Consider the following 14,193-nt stretch of genomic DNA (forward strand, 5'->3'; position numbering starts at 1 on the left):
AAATACTTTTATAAAACTATTCTAGTCCTCAGAAATATTTCTAACAGCTGGTATCCTCCTCTTGGTTGGAACTGGAGTTGTAGAGCAGAATAGTTGGGAGGATGGGGGAGGGGGACGAGATAATTTTTGGCATCTCTGGCAATGTTTCATAGAACAGTATAGCACAGGAGCAGGCCCTTCAGCCCACAATGTCTGTGCTGAACATGATGCCAAATTAAACTAATCCCTTCTGCCTGCACATAATCCATATACCTCCATTCCCTGAATATTCATGTACCTATCTAAAAGTCTCAATTTTTATTAATTTGAATGGTATATTGTAATAAAAAGGAACTGAAGATACTGGTATATACTAAAGATAGACACAAAACTTGGGGGGGCGGGGGCGGCGGCAGCACTTTGGAGCAGTGGTAGAGTTGCTGCCTTACAGCGCCAGGGACCCAGGTTTGATCCTGACTGCAGGTGATGTCTATAGGGAGTTTAAGATAAGAAAATAACTGCAGATGCTGGTACAAATCGAAGGTATTTATTCACAAAATGCTGGAGTAACTCAGCAGGTCAGGCAGCATCTCAGGAGAGAAGGAATGGGTGACGTTTCGGGTCGAGACCCTTCTTCAGACTGATGTCAGGAGGGCAGGACAAAGGAAGGATATAGGTGGAGACAGGAAGATAGAGGGATATCTGGGAAGGAGGAGGGGAAGAGAGGGACAGAGGAATTAACTAAAGTTGGAGAAGTCGATGTTCATACCACTGTGCTGCAAGCTGCCCAGGCGAAATATGAGGTGCTGTTCCTCCAATTTCCGGTGGGCCTCACTATGGCGCTGGAGGAGGCCCATGACAGAAAGGTCAGACTGGGAATGGGAGGGAGAGTTGAAGTGCTCGGCCACCGGGAGACCAGTTATGTCAATGCGAACCGAGCGCAGGTGTTGAGCGAAGCGATCACCGATGTTATGTGGTATGAACATCGACTTTGTCCCGCCCCCCTGACATCAGTCTGAAGAAGGGTCTCGACCCGAAACGTCACCCATTCCTTCTCTCCTGAGATGCTGCCTGACCCGCTGAGTTACTCCAGCATTTTGTGAATAAATACCTTCGATCTGTATGGAGTTTGCATGTTCTACCCGTGACCTGCATGGGCTTTCTCCGAAATCTTCGGTTTCCTTCGGTTTACTCCAAAGACGTACCGGTTTGTAGGTTAATTGGCGCGGTTATAAATGTAAACTGTCCCTAGTGTGTAGGATAGTGTTAGTGTGCGGAGATTGCTGGTCAGTGTGGGCTCGGTGGGCCAAAGAGCCTGTTTTCACGTTGCATCTCTAAACTAAACTAAACTCAGCGGGTCAGGTAACTTCTCTGGAGAAAATGGATAGGTGACATTTTGGTTCTGAAGAAGATTCCAACCCGAAACGTCATCGATTCATTTTCTCCAGAAATATTGCCTGACCTGCTGAGTTACTCCAGCATTTTGTGTCTATCATTAATTTTAATGACGTTGTTTCATGAATGTTTGAAAGTCAATTTGGATGGATGCAATGGTATACTATTTGTATTTATATACCCATGCATGTTGGTAGCTGGTTCTCTTGATCCCATGGTATTCAGCGCACTCTCAGTGTTTTTTTAAATATAATTATCAGGAAATTAAGATATTTATCATGTGTCCATTTGAGATTTGTGTTTTACAGAGTCTAAATATAACTTTATTTCTAGCCGTCAGGTAGACATATGCTCTTCCAAGATTCACAAAGTATCGATATGTATTATGGTGACGATAATTTTTAAAATGTTGACCGTACAGTGAGGCTTGGTTTGGTTTGTCACCTTGTGAATGATGTTCTGGAATTTCATAAGTTGCTTATATAATGTTATAATTAGATTTTCACTGAAGATGTGTGAAATTTTCATGTGTGTCTGTTTGGGCCATGTAAAGGACTGGTAATGCAGTTACAGATTCTCTAATTATACTCTAGATCTGTGTCTGGATAGAATGTTCTGATGTGTATTTGGAGATCAGATATTAACATTCCAGAAAAAAGAGGTGATGAATTAAAGGTTTGAAACAATATGGAAGAACTGGCATGTGTACAGCAGTTTATATGTGTTGGAACTAAAGCATTAAAAAGCTTTTTTGACAGCATTAAATACACAGTTTTTGATGAAGATCTATGAGAGATGGATTAGTTGCCAAGTTTTTGCCATCTATATATTTTAACATGGCTTGATTTAATTTACCTAATAGGCATTTTCTCCAAATCAAGTTATCTCCAATTTTTTTTCTCCGTTCTCTCTATCTCCAGGTGTATACATTCTGCTTTGAGTTCTGAGGAAGTACTCGGAAAGAGTCTTCTGAGATTTATTACTTTATATTGTGGTCTCTCGTATACTGAAGCTAATTGTTTGGTTTAGAAAGGTTTTGTGCATGGGAATTAAATTGAAATAGTAGTGGTTTGAGATTGGTGACAAAGCTACCTGAATTTTCATTAAATCCAGTGGTTTATTAACCTGCCATTTGATCAGGTATAAAAACTGGAGATGACACTAAACAACTGGTACAGCAATTGTGCTGAATGCTGTGTCAACTGGGCCTTGTGATGTTTGCATTAATTACTTCATTCAATTTGGTCGGTACTGCATCTGCTGTCAGTGCAATTGACTGGGTGTTACAGACTGGGAAAATCAATAAAACTGCGGATGCTGGAAATCTGAAATTAAAACAGCAAATGCTGGAATCTGCTGCATCTGTGAGAAGAGAATCGGAGCTAATGTTGGATTAAGGAAAGATGTTAATTAGAGCGATAATAGTCTAGAGACTAGAGAGGAAACCAAAGTGGTAATTTATGGGTGGAATCGCAGGAGATGCGCATGGTCCTCAATTAGTATTTCACCTCTGCTTTTACCTCTGTTTTAGTAAGGCAGGGGAACTTGGGACAGTTATTGGAGATGTCTTGAAGACAGTCCATATTACGTTCGAGGAGGTACTGGACGTCTATGATGTACGAAGGTACATATACCTCCCAGGTCTGATGAGATATATCCGAGGATGCTGTGAGAAGCAAGAAAAGGAATAGAGGGAGTCTTGTCTGAGATATATGAATCGTCGTTAAACAACTGGTGAGGTGCTAATGTTGTGCTTCTCTTTAAGAAGTGCTGCAAGGAAAAGTCTGAGAAACACTGACTAGTGAGCCTAACATATGTGATGGGTAAGTTACTGGAGAGGATTCTGAGGGATAAGAATCCATGTGGATGAACAGGGCCAATTAGGGATAGTCAGCATGGTTTTGTACGTGGGAGATCGTGTCTTATAAGCGCTTTGATAACTTGTTTGGATAGGTAATCAAATAAGTTGATGAGCGCAAGGCATCGTGTCTATTAAGTCATCGAGCCATACAGCATGGAAACCATTGGAAACATGAGGCGCAGATTAGAGCTGCTCAGAGGTACCTGGCAAAGTGTTGAGTTTGGGTTTGGATCTGTTATCAAATCATTTGAATCCTTCAGCTCTTGTTGGGCCAGGCCAGACCTGATCAGCTAATTGTAAATGCACTAAGGCTTCGCTCTTCTAGATGTAATCTGCTAATGGCCACAGTGTGCAGGGAGTGCAGTTATCACAGGAAACAGTTCTGGTTTCTCGACGTATGACTTGACATTAAAATTTGGTCACAGGGTTGGAGCCTGTATTTTGGACTCGAGTTGGATATCAACCAAAAATGTATTCCTACGAAGGGTTTCAGGGTACGCTGAATGGTGCTTGTTGACTATGGCGTGCAGCTCCTCCTGTGCTAGATGGATGTCTGCGTGGGGTGGGATGTAGACCACAATCAGGATGATGGGGGGGGGGGGGGGGGTGAATTCCCTTGGGAGGTAGAAGGAGTGACATTTCGTCAGATGTTCCAGGTACAGAGAGCAGGACTTAGACAGAATGATGGATAGAGAAACCTCCAGGCTGGATGGCTGAGTCTGGGGACCTGGGGTGAGCCATATCTCTGTGAAACAGCACAGAGCATTCCCTCAGTTCCCTTTGATAAATCAGCCTTGACCTTAAATCCTCCACTTTATTTTCCAATAATTGAACGCTGGCCAGTAGGATGGTTGGGAGAGGGGGTCGTAGTCCCGTGCGCTTCAGTCTGACTTATAGTCCTGCCCGCCGTTTCACATTTCCGGAGGCAATGGAGGCCTTCCCAATGTTTCCAGGTACTGTATTACTGTTCCTGCGATCTTCCGCGAGGTCGGGGATTCCCCTGCGATCGGGAATTCCCTTAAAGTCGGCAGCTCCGTTGCTGTGTTTAAATGCATTAGCAGCTTGTCAGTTACAGTGCTGGTTTCTGCTGTTTCTTTTATACAGGTAAGCTGAGAACTACTATATTTGAAGATTTTCTGCTGTGCTGCTGGCAGCTTTTCGCCACAGACAGGCGCCACCTTTGTGAAGGAACAATTTACCTGCATTTAACCTGCATTTCTTTGGGATGCGAGAGGAAACTAAAGCCTCTGGAGGAAACTCACAGGGTTGTAGGAAGGACGCGCAGATTACATGTAGACAACACCTGAGGTCAGGATTGAACGTGGGTCTCTGTCACTGAGGCACGTCTTCACTAACTGCACCATTGTGCTGCCATTGAGATTGGAGTACTGGCTTAATCCTGACTGGTCTGTGTGGAATTCTCTGCATATTCTCTCTGAATTGGTGGGTTTCATCTGTGCGTTCTGATGTCTGATATAAGCATTAATTCCTGTGGATAACTGCAGGAAATATCTGGGTAAATTTTCTGTCTCGTGCGCAATTGCACAGAACCAGTGGGGGTGAGAGATGTTGGTGTTTTAAAGAGTAGAAATTATTTCAGTTATGTTAAGTGCGGGTTGGGGAGTGGCAGAGATCAGTAATATGCAATTGATTTCCAAGCAAAGGTGTTTTGAAACTTTGAGAAGGAGGAGTGGCTCCTAAGAAAAACAGAGGTACTGCCAGTTTCTTGTAGATCAGAAGCAATTTAGGGAGAGACAGATAGTAAATCCTGTATTACTGCTGGATCCTGGTATTCATTCATGGATGGTTGATTCATGTAGACAATTACATCCCCTGTTGAACAAGGAAATCGCCTTCAATGTAGGTTCCTAAACTTAGGAGGGGGAAAAACTATCTAATTTTAAATTTACAACAATAAATATTGCATTCATCCTTTTCATACTGTTTTACTTGCCCTTTTACTTGTAAATTTGTGATTTTATCTCATCCGAGGCTCTTTGCAATTTTGACTCGTGATGTTGTATTCTTGTTAACCATATTCATTTTGATACAATAGACAATAGGTGCAGGAGTAGGCCATTCAGCCCTTCGAGCCAGCACCGCCATTCAATGCGATCATGGCTGATCACTCTCAATCAGTACCCCGTTCCTGCCTTCTCCCCATACCCTCTCACTCCGCTATCCTTAAGAGCTCTATCCAGCTCTCTCTTGAAAGCATCCAACGAACTGGCCTCCACTGCCTTCTGAGGCAGAGAATTCCACACCTTCACCACTCTCTGACTGAAAAAGTTCTTCCTCATCTCCGTTCTAAATGGCCTACCCCTTATTCTTAAACTGTGGCCCCTTGTTCTGGACTCCCCCAACATTGGGAACATGTTTCCTGCCTCTAATGTGTCCAATCCCCTAATTATCTTATACGTTTCAATAAGATCCCCCTTCATCCTTCTAAATTCCAGTGTATACAAGCCTAATTGCTCCAGCCTTTCAACATACGACAGTCCAGCCATTCCGGGAATCAACCTAGTGAACCTACGCTGCACGCCCTCAATAGCAAGAATATCCTTCCTCAAATTTGGAGACCAAAACTGCACACAGTACTCCAGGTGCGGTCTCACCAGGGCCCGGTACAACTGTAGAAGGACCTCTTTGCTCCTATACTCAACTCCTCTTGTTACGAAGGCCAACATTCCATTGGCTTTCTTCACTGCCTGCTGTACCTGCATGCTTCCTTTCAGTGACTGATGCACTAGGACACCCAGATCTCGTTGAACATCCCCTCTTCCTAACTTGACACCATTCAGATAATAATCTGCCTTTCTATTCTTACTTCCAAAGTGAATAACCTCACACTTATCTACATTAAACTGCATCTGCCATGTATCCGCCCACTCACACAACCTGTCCAAGTCACCCTGCAGCCTTATTGCATCTTCCTCACAATTCACACTACCCCCCAGCTTAGTATCATCTGCAAATTTGCTAATGGTACTTTTAATCCCTTCATCTAAGTCATTAATGTATATCGTAAATAGCTGGGGTTCCAGCACCGAACCTTGCGGTACCCCACTGGTCACTGCCTGCCATTCCGAAAGGGACCCATTTATCCCCACTCTTTGCTTTCTGTCTGTCAACCAATTTTCTATCCATGTCAGTACCCTACCCCCAATACCATGTGCTCTAATTTTGCCCACTAATCTCCTATGTGGGACCTTGTCGAAGGCTTTCTGAAAGTCGAGGTACTCCACATCCACTGACTCCCCTGTCAATTTTCCTAGTTACATCCTCAAAAAATTCCAGTAGATTTGTCAAGCATGATTTCCCCTTCGTAAATCCATGCTGACTCGGAATGATCCTGTTACTGCTATCCAAATGCTCAGCAATTTCGTCTTTTATAATTGACTCCAGCATCTTCCCCACCACTGATGTCAGACTAACTGGTCTATAATTACCCGTTTTCTCTCTCCCTCCTTTCTTAAAAAGTGGGATAACATTTGCTATCCTCCAATCCACAGGAACTGATCCTGAATCTATAGAACATTGAAAAATGATCTCCAATGCTTCCACTATTTCTAGAGCCACCTCCTTAAGTACCCTGGGATGCAGACCATCAGGCCCTGGGGATTTATCAGCCTTCAGTCCCATCAGTCTACCCAAAACCATTTCCTGCCTAATGTGGATTTCCTTCAGTTCCTCCATCACCCTAGGTTCTCCGGCCCCTAGAACATTTGGGAGATTGTGTGTATCCTCCTCAGTAAACACAGATCCAAAGTAACGGTTTAACTCGTCTGCCATTTCTTTGTTCCCCATAATAAATTCCCCTGCTTCTGTCTTCAAGGGACCCACATTTGCCTTGACTATTTTTTTCCTCTTCACGTACCTAAAAAAACTTTTGCTATCCTCCATAAGCGCGAAGAGAAAATTCAATTGTTGAACTATATCTCGACTGCCATTTCTGAGGTTATTCTGCAGCCATATTCTGAAATAAGAAGTTGCTGTAGAGTTTATCTTCAGATTAAAATCACTAGCTACATTAATGCTTTCTTAAATTTGAAATGTATTACTTTAGATTCCATTCTTTTCAATCAAATTTGCTGTAGGTAGAAAACATCAATGAGTAAAATTGAGTGGGTATGTATCTAATCATTTTTGGGTGCATCAACACTATATTGGTGTAGGTCCAAATACTTTGTGATTTCATTTTTTTCTTGGTGTCTACTTTATGCAATCAATACTTGTATTCCGCACCCATTGTTCTTGAATAGCTTCTTTAAAATACATTATTGTAAACTGAAGACAAATATCTTGTTCTGCAGTTCTTTTGGTGTGATATCATGACAACTACCTGTAGCTTTGCACATTTTGTTTTTAATTAGGGATGCTGTAGTAGGTTTTTAATTTTGTGATTCACAGGTGGTTTGGGGGTAATTAGATCTGTGCTGCAGTTGTTGATTCCCTCATTGTCCTGTGAGATCCAACATGCTAAGACTAGCTGTGCAAATCCTGTTAATTGCAGTCTTTTCCCACTTAACAAATTGAGGGTGACGTGTGCAACATACAATTCCTGATGCTGAGTCAAAGTCACACATAGCTGGAAAGAAACTTGTGACTTCCTGGCGGACCGCTGCGGCAGACGCTGCGGTGTAGCCGAGGCTGGAGCCCCTGCGGGTCAAAGCCCGCGGCTGGTGGAGTCTGTGAGGCCGGAGCCCCCGTGGGTCGGAGCCCGCAGCCGGTGGAGTCTGTGAGGCCGGAGCCCCCGTGGGTCAGAGCCCGCAGCCGCTGGAATCGCCGAGTCTACCGGGGGGAAGAAGACCGGGGTGAAATTTATCCTTTATGTGGCCTTACCGAGGCAGCATGAAGTGTAGATGGAGTGAATGGAAGGGAGGTTGGTTTGTGTGATGGCTTGGGCTACGTCCACATTCTCTGCAATTTCTTGCGGTTGGATGGACCTGTTCCCAAACCATGCTATGAATAAAATACTTTCTATGGCGCATCTGTAGAAGTTGGTGAGAGTTGTTGGGGATATGCTGAAATGCTTCGGCCTTTTAAGGAAGTAGAGGTGTTGGTGTGCTTTCTTGGCCATTGCTTCGATATGGCTAGTCCAGGACAAGTTGCTGGTGATATTTACTCATAGGAACTTGAAGCTTTCAATCATCTCAATCATGCGTAAAATATAGCTGCCTTGTGTTAGTGACGATTTATATATTTTAATAGTGTAAAGATTGAATTATCTGAATATGATTTCTATTAGATAATTCTTCTGGATTGAAAGTCCAGAAGCCAGGCTTTTTTGTCAGCAGATAGGTGCTTGTGTCCCAGATGAAGTTGAACATATTTAACTTCACTTGCAACATGTATATGTTAGACTCCCTCAATGTCACGAGCCAACGGACAAAATTTGGGTTCCTAGAAGTTCGTCTTCCAGAGCAGATAGCATGGGAAGTAGAGGACGTGCTCCTTAATCCTGAAGAAATGACGCCGTACGATGCGCTTAAATCTGCTACTTGGACTTCGTTCTGCAATTCTTCAGTGACATCAGGCACATTCAAGGAAAAGCAAATCCGGATGCCGATGCCCTATCAAGACTGGAGATGGATATTCTGAATGCGGCCGCACTCATCGATTTTTATTCCATGGCTCGCGTACAGTATACTGATCCCGATCCTATCCATTACCACTGGACGCATGCAGCCCCCAAATTGGAAGATGTACCTATCAGTGACGTGAGAGAAACCATCAGATGTGACACTTCTACTGGCAAACCATGGCCGTTTGTGTCGAGGACGATGCTTTGAGAAGTTTTCAGCATGTTGCACAACTTATCACATCTGGGCAAGAAGGCTACGATAAAACTAATCTCTGAACGTTTCATCTGGCCTTTCATCAAGCGTGACGTTGGATTATGGGCGACGACTTCTCTACCGTGTCAATAATCCAAGATCTGGCACACTAGGACGCCTTTCGGTGACTTTCCTGTACCGAACACCCGTTTCAAGCACGTGCACCTAGACTTGGTCGGCCCACTCCCACCGTCAAGAAACTACACATATCTGCTCACTTGTGAAGACTGGTTCACACGATGGCAAGATGCTTTCCCAGTCATCAACATTTCAGCGGGAACAAACTCCCGTGCTTTTGTTGACCGATGGATTTCGGTCTTTGGGGTCCCAAGTACGATCACAACAGACCGAGGACCGCAATTCGAGTCTGCGCTGTTTCAAACACTAACCGACCTCTAAGGAACAAAGCAGACCCGAACGACTGCGTATCATCCACAAGCGTACGGCTTGATTGAACGGTTCCATTGTCTGTTGAAAGCCGCTCTGGCAGCTGGGCTTATTTTCAAAAACAGGGATGTAATACTGAGGCTCTAAGGCGCTGGTAAGGCCGCACTTGGAATATTGTGAGCAATTTTGGGCACCATATCTGAGGAAGGATGTGCTGGCTCTGGGGAGAGACTGGAGGAAGTTTTAAAGGATGATCCCAGGAAAGAGTAGGCTAGCCAATGATGGACCTGCACCTGCTGGAGTTTAGAAGAAAAAGGGAGGACCTCATTAAAACTTACAGAACAGTGAAAAGTTTCCACCCAACGGGTCCACAGCTTGCTCTGGCCGACGCGATGGCTGCTCGGGGCCAAGGTAAGTGGCCCCCTCTCTCCTTTCCTCTCCCCCCCTCGTCTGCCCACTGCCCCGGCGGACACTCCCCGGCCGGAAACGGGTCCACAGATCGTCAATTGTGGGAGGGTTGCCGGGCCTGCCGGAGGGGCTTGCACCCAACGGGGTTGCCACGCCCGCAGGAGAGGTTTGCACGGAGCATTGCCGGGCCAGCAGGAGAGATTTGGACCCAACGGGTCCACGCCCATCTGGTAACACTTACAAGGCGGCAAGAAGCAGATGAATGCCAGATGGCTGGTGAGCAAGATTTCAATTTGGCTACCTTGATCATTCAAATCATTTTTAGGATCCAGACAAGATAACAGCTTGCAGCACCAACTTTAATGGTGGTCTTTTTCGCATGTTAACTCATTCAAGGACCCGTATTGCTCTGTATTCATGAGTTCATTGTTGTCATTTTTACTTAACCTCCACTGATGTACACTTTTTTAATAATATTGTATGTTTAATTTCAACAAAGGCCTCACCTATGACTTATAGGCAGAAAAATTAAATCTATCAATAGCACACTCAATATATGGATGGTATAATGGCCTATTATTGTTGATTCAAATACTCAAGAGTATGTCCTAATTGAGGTAAAATTGTGCTGTAATTGGAATTCTTAATCTGCATCTGCGTAATAGCTTCACTACATGAATCTCCTTTGGTGCTTAGTGAATATTTTTTTGATAATTATGTCGCAGATGACTTTTTATAATAAATGTTTGGAACTTAACTAAAATCTACCTGGATGTTTCACAGCCACTTCTTGAGATGATCTTCTTTGTAAGAAATAAAATTGTCCTTCATTCTGGTAATCCCCTCCTTGGGTCACCTCAAACCTGTGCAACATTTTTTGGTTCATTACTTTACAAGTAACAAACAATTAGTCAAAGATTATTCCACCCCATTGATTTCAACAATGACTTCAATAATGGATTTGGTTGATTAGAGGTACTATCTCTCAATGATTTGCATGTGCATTGTGTTGGGCACAATAACAAATGTGGCTTTTGGCTCCAGAAATGAAAACTGCAGCAAGCAGCCAGATTTGTTTCTAATTGTTTAAACACCAAGTGCTGAGTCAATCCATTTAGTTCAAGCTTCTAAATCTTTGTTGCCAGTGTACACACACCTTGTATTAACGTTGAGGAGGAAATGAAATGAGTGGTCTGCAAAAAGAAAAACATGGTATTTTCAAACATTTCTGGCTGTGGTGCTAATGGCTTAGTTTTCTGACCACCAGACGTTGCAGAATTCAGCCTGTTCATTGTATAAATCCTGCCCAAGATTGGCTCAGATTTCCTCCTGAATCGTGCAGTGATCCGTTTTGCCAAGTTATTCGCTTGGGTACTCCCTGCTGGAATAGAACAAACACACAGAAAACAGTGATTAATTTCCTTTGATTTAGCATCATGGAACGGTAGATCAATGGCCTGTTTTCACCCTTTTTAATCAATACTAAACGGAGGTGGACCCGTTGGGTCCAAATCAACCCTGCGGGCCTTTCCTGGGGCAACCCTCCCCCAACTGACAATCCTGTGGGCCCGGCAACCCTCTCCAACTGACGAAGCCCGTTGCCGGGCGGGGAGTGTCCCCCGGGGTCATGGGCGGGCGAGGGGAGACCGGGATGGGGAGAGGGTGCCACTCACCTCGGCCCAGTGCCGCCACCCCAGTCCCACTCTCCCTCCCACCCCCACTCTCTCCTCCTCCCACCCTCCCCACCCCCACTCACTCTCTCCCACCCCCCCTTTCCCCATCACCCCCCTTTCCCCCACTCTCTCCTCTCCCCACCCCCCCATTCTCTCCTCCCCCAGCCCCACTCTCACTCTTCCCCACCACCCGCCCTCTCGCCTCCCCCACTCTCTCCTCCCCCCGCCCTCACCCTTCCCTCCACTGACTCGCCACCCTTCCCTCCACCCACTTGCCCCCCCCCACGCCCACTCCTGGGAGCCGTTGGCGGCGAAAGTCACTTACCAAGCGTGCAGGGAGGAGGAGGGAGCACCGGAGTACTCGAGTCGGGGCAGTGCGGCTCTGGCCTGGCCGAGCTGGGACTACTCAAGAGGCGACAGCGTGTCCGCGGCTGTGGCCCAGCCGAGCTGTGGGAGAGGGGAGAGAGGAGAGGGGAGCTTTTGATTGTGAGCTAACGGCGTCCATCTTGTTCGTGCAGAGAGAGGCCGTGCATGCCCTATGGTGACGTCGTGCGCACAGCACTTTGAAAAATGTGTTTAGAAATGAAAGTTTTAAGCTTTAAAATCTCTCTAACTTAAAAAATATACGACCAATTTGAATAAAATTAGTTTTTAACAGTCGGCAGGAGAGTGGTGATTAAGGTGGCATAAAAATTGTGGCGCTATGGTTTACCGTTTTGGCTGTACAAATATATATATATCTATCTATCTATCTATCTATCTTGGGCCCCCTCGGTCATGGCTGACCATGGGTGATGCATCCTAGTTGGCTGCTTGCTCCACACCTCGGCTAGAGCAGCGTCGCTTGTGGCTGAAGAGACCAATGCGGGAGTGACAGTCTCTGTCGCAAAGGTCACATTTGTGTGTGGTCTCTGGTTTGTTGAAGTTGCTGCGCTCCTTTCTGCATGCCCGCTTTTCTTCCGCTGCATTCATCAGTTTGTCTTCCCTCGTTTTGAGATGTTAGTTCAGGGTACCTCTCCGCCTCGTACGGTCACCTGCAAGGCTCTCCCAGGACTCCACATCGATGTCGAGCGCCTTCAAATCTCTCTTGCAGACATCCTTGTAACGTAGCTGGGGGCGGCCGATAGTTCTCCTCCCAGATGTTAGCTCTCCATAGAGGATGTCTTTTGGAATAAGGCCATCCACCATGTGGTGGACATGGCCCAGCCACCGCAGCCTGCGCTGCCCGAGTAGAGTGTACATACTCGGAAGGTCAGCGCGAGACAGAATCTCGGCGTTGGACACGCTTGTCTTGCCAGGATATACCCAGGATACGGCGGATGCTTCCAAGGTGGAAGGTGTTGAGTCTTCTCTCCAGTCTGGCATATGTAGTCCATGTCTCACTGCCATACAGCAGTGTGCAGTTGACACAAGTGTTGTAGACTGCTATCTTTGTCATACATACATATATACAATCTATATATATATATATATATATATATAGATTGTAAGCGAGTCATCTATATACTAAAACTCTTGTTTGTTATCTTGTTTGTGACTGAACTTCAGCCAAAACGGTACATGATAGCGCGACAATTTTAGGCCCAACTTACTCACCATTGTCACTTTAGTGATAATGCAAGTAGTTTTATTGAAATCGGTGTTATATTTTTAAAGTTATTCACATTTTTAAGTTTAAAAGGAGGGGAGGATGGAAGGAGGGGAGAGGGGAGGGGGGGTTGAGGAGAGAGGGGAAGGGGGGAGGACAGGGTGCTGCACCAATGCAGGAGAGGTTTGGGCCCAACGGGTCCACTTGGTCTAGTTTATCTTAAAATTAACTGTTGTGGGACACCTTTTGTTCATTGTGTGCCTTTTTTTTCCAGATTCCCAACGCTCCCACCTGAGCTCTTTCACCATGAAGTTAAAAGACAAATTTCATTCACCAAAAATAAAACGGACTCCATCAAAAAAGGGAAAACCAGTGGAAACAACAGTTAAGACCACTATAGAAAAGCCTCTGAACAAGGTCAGTTTCCCATTTTATGCATTTTGCAGAGGACGGAGGATTCTGCTTACTTTAAAATGTAACATCAAGCAACAGGGTAGGCTTGTTAATGGTGAGATCCTCACATTCTGTTGACACAATCCAAGGTTACCAAATTTGCTTTTTTCAGAAATTTTACTCAAGAGTATTCTAAATTTAGTCTCATTTATTTGGTGCTAATTTATTTTAGATCTAATTCAGGCTTTGCGGCTGAGACTGCCATTTTATTTGGTCAGCAGCAAGGCATTTCCTGTTGCTGATAGACCTGACTGCTACATTCATTGTCTTTGCCAGATTTAGGTTTTTTTATGCAAGCGTGTGATTATTGTGCCAGAACTTATGCGAGGTTCAGCTAAGATAACAAGGAAATTAGCAAATTGGTCCAGTGATTGGAGAATGTGTTTCTCTTGATTGTGATTTGAAAACTTGTAAATCATTTAAATCCTAAAGCTGATGGCTCTTGAGCAGAATATTGCAGTGTTATCCCGTCCTATGGTAGTTCGGAAAGTCGCCAATGGGGAATTCACAAATCACCACCAAAAAAATTAGAGATGAAAAATAAAAGTTTGCTCCTCTGGAATTTATAAAGATGCAAAAATAACATGCAATGTGTACAGAGAAGTGAACGAG

At 44.7% G+C, this 14,193-nt stretch overlaps 1 protein-coding gene across 12 annotated transcripts in view; it reads left to right on the plus strand.

Moving 5' to 3' along the window:
* Positions 1 to 14,193, plus strand: part of LOC144608370 (rap guanine nucleotide exchange factor 1-like) — a 126,515-nt gene that overhangs the window by 18,005 nt on the left and 94,317 nt on the right. For all 12 annotated transcript variants that reach the window (XM_078426049.1, XM_078426050.1, XM_078426054.1 and 9 more), the window contains exon 2: positions 13,403 to 13,545. In XM_078426049.1, the coding sequence (XP_078282175.1) occupies positions 13,403 to 13,545 (143 nt within the window). The remainder of the gene's footprint in view (positions 1 to 13,402; positions 13,546 to 14,193) is intronic.

The sequence above is a fragment of the Rhinoraja longicauda genome, chromosome 31 (assembly GCF_053455715.1).
Source record: "Rhinoraja longicauda isolate Sanriku21f chromosome 31, sRhiLon1.1, whole genome shotgun sequence".
Taxonomy (NCBI): Eukaryota; Metazoa; Chordata; class Chondrichthyes; order Rajiformes; family Arhynchobatidae; genus Rhinoraja; species Rhinoraja longicauda.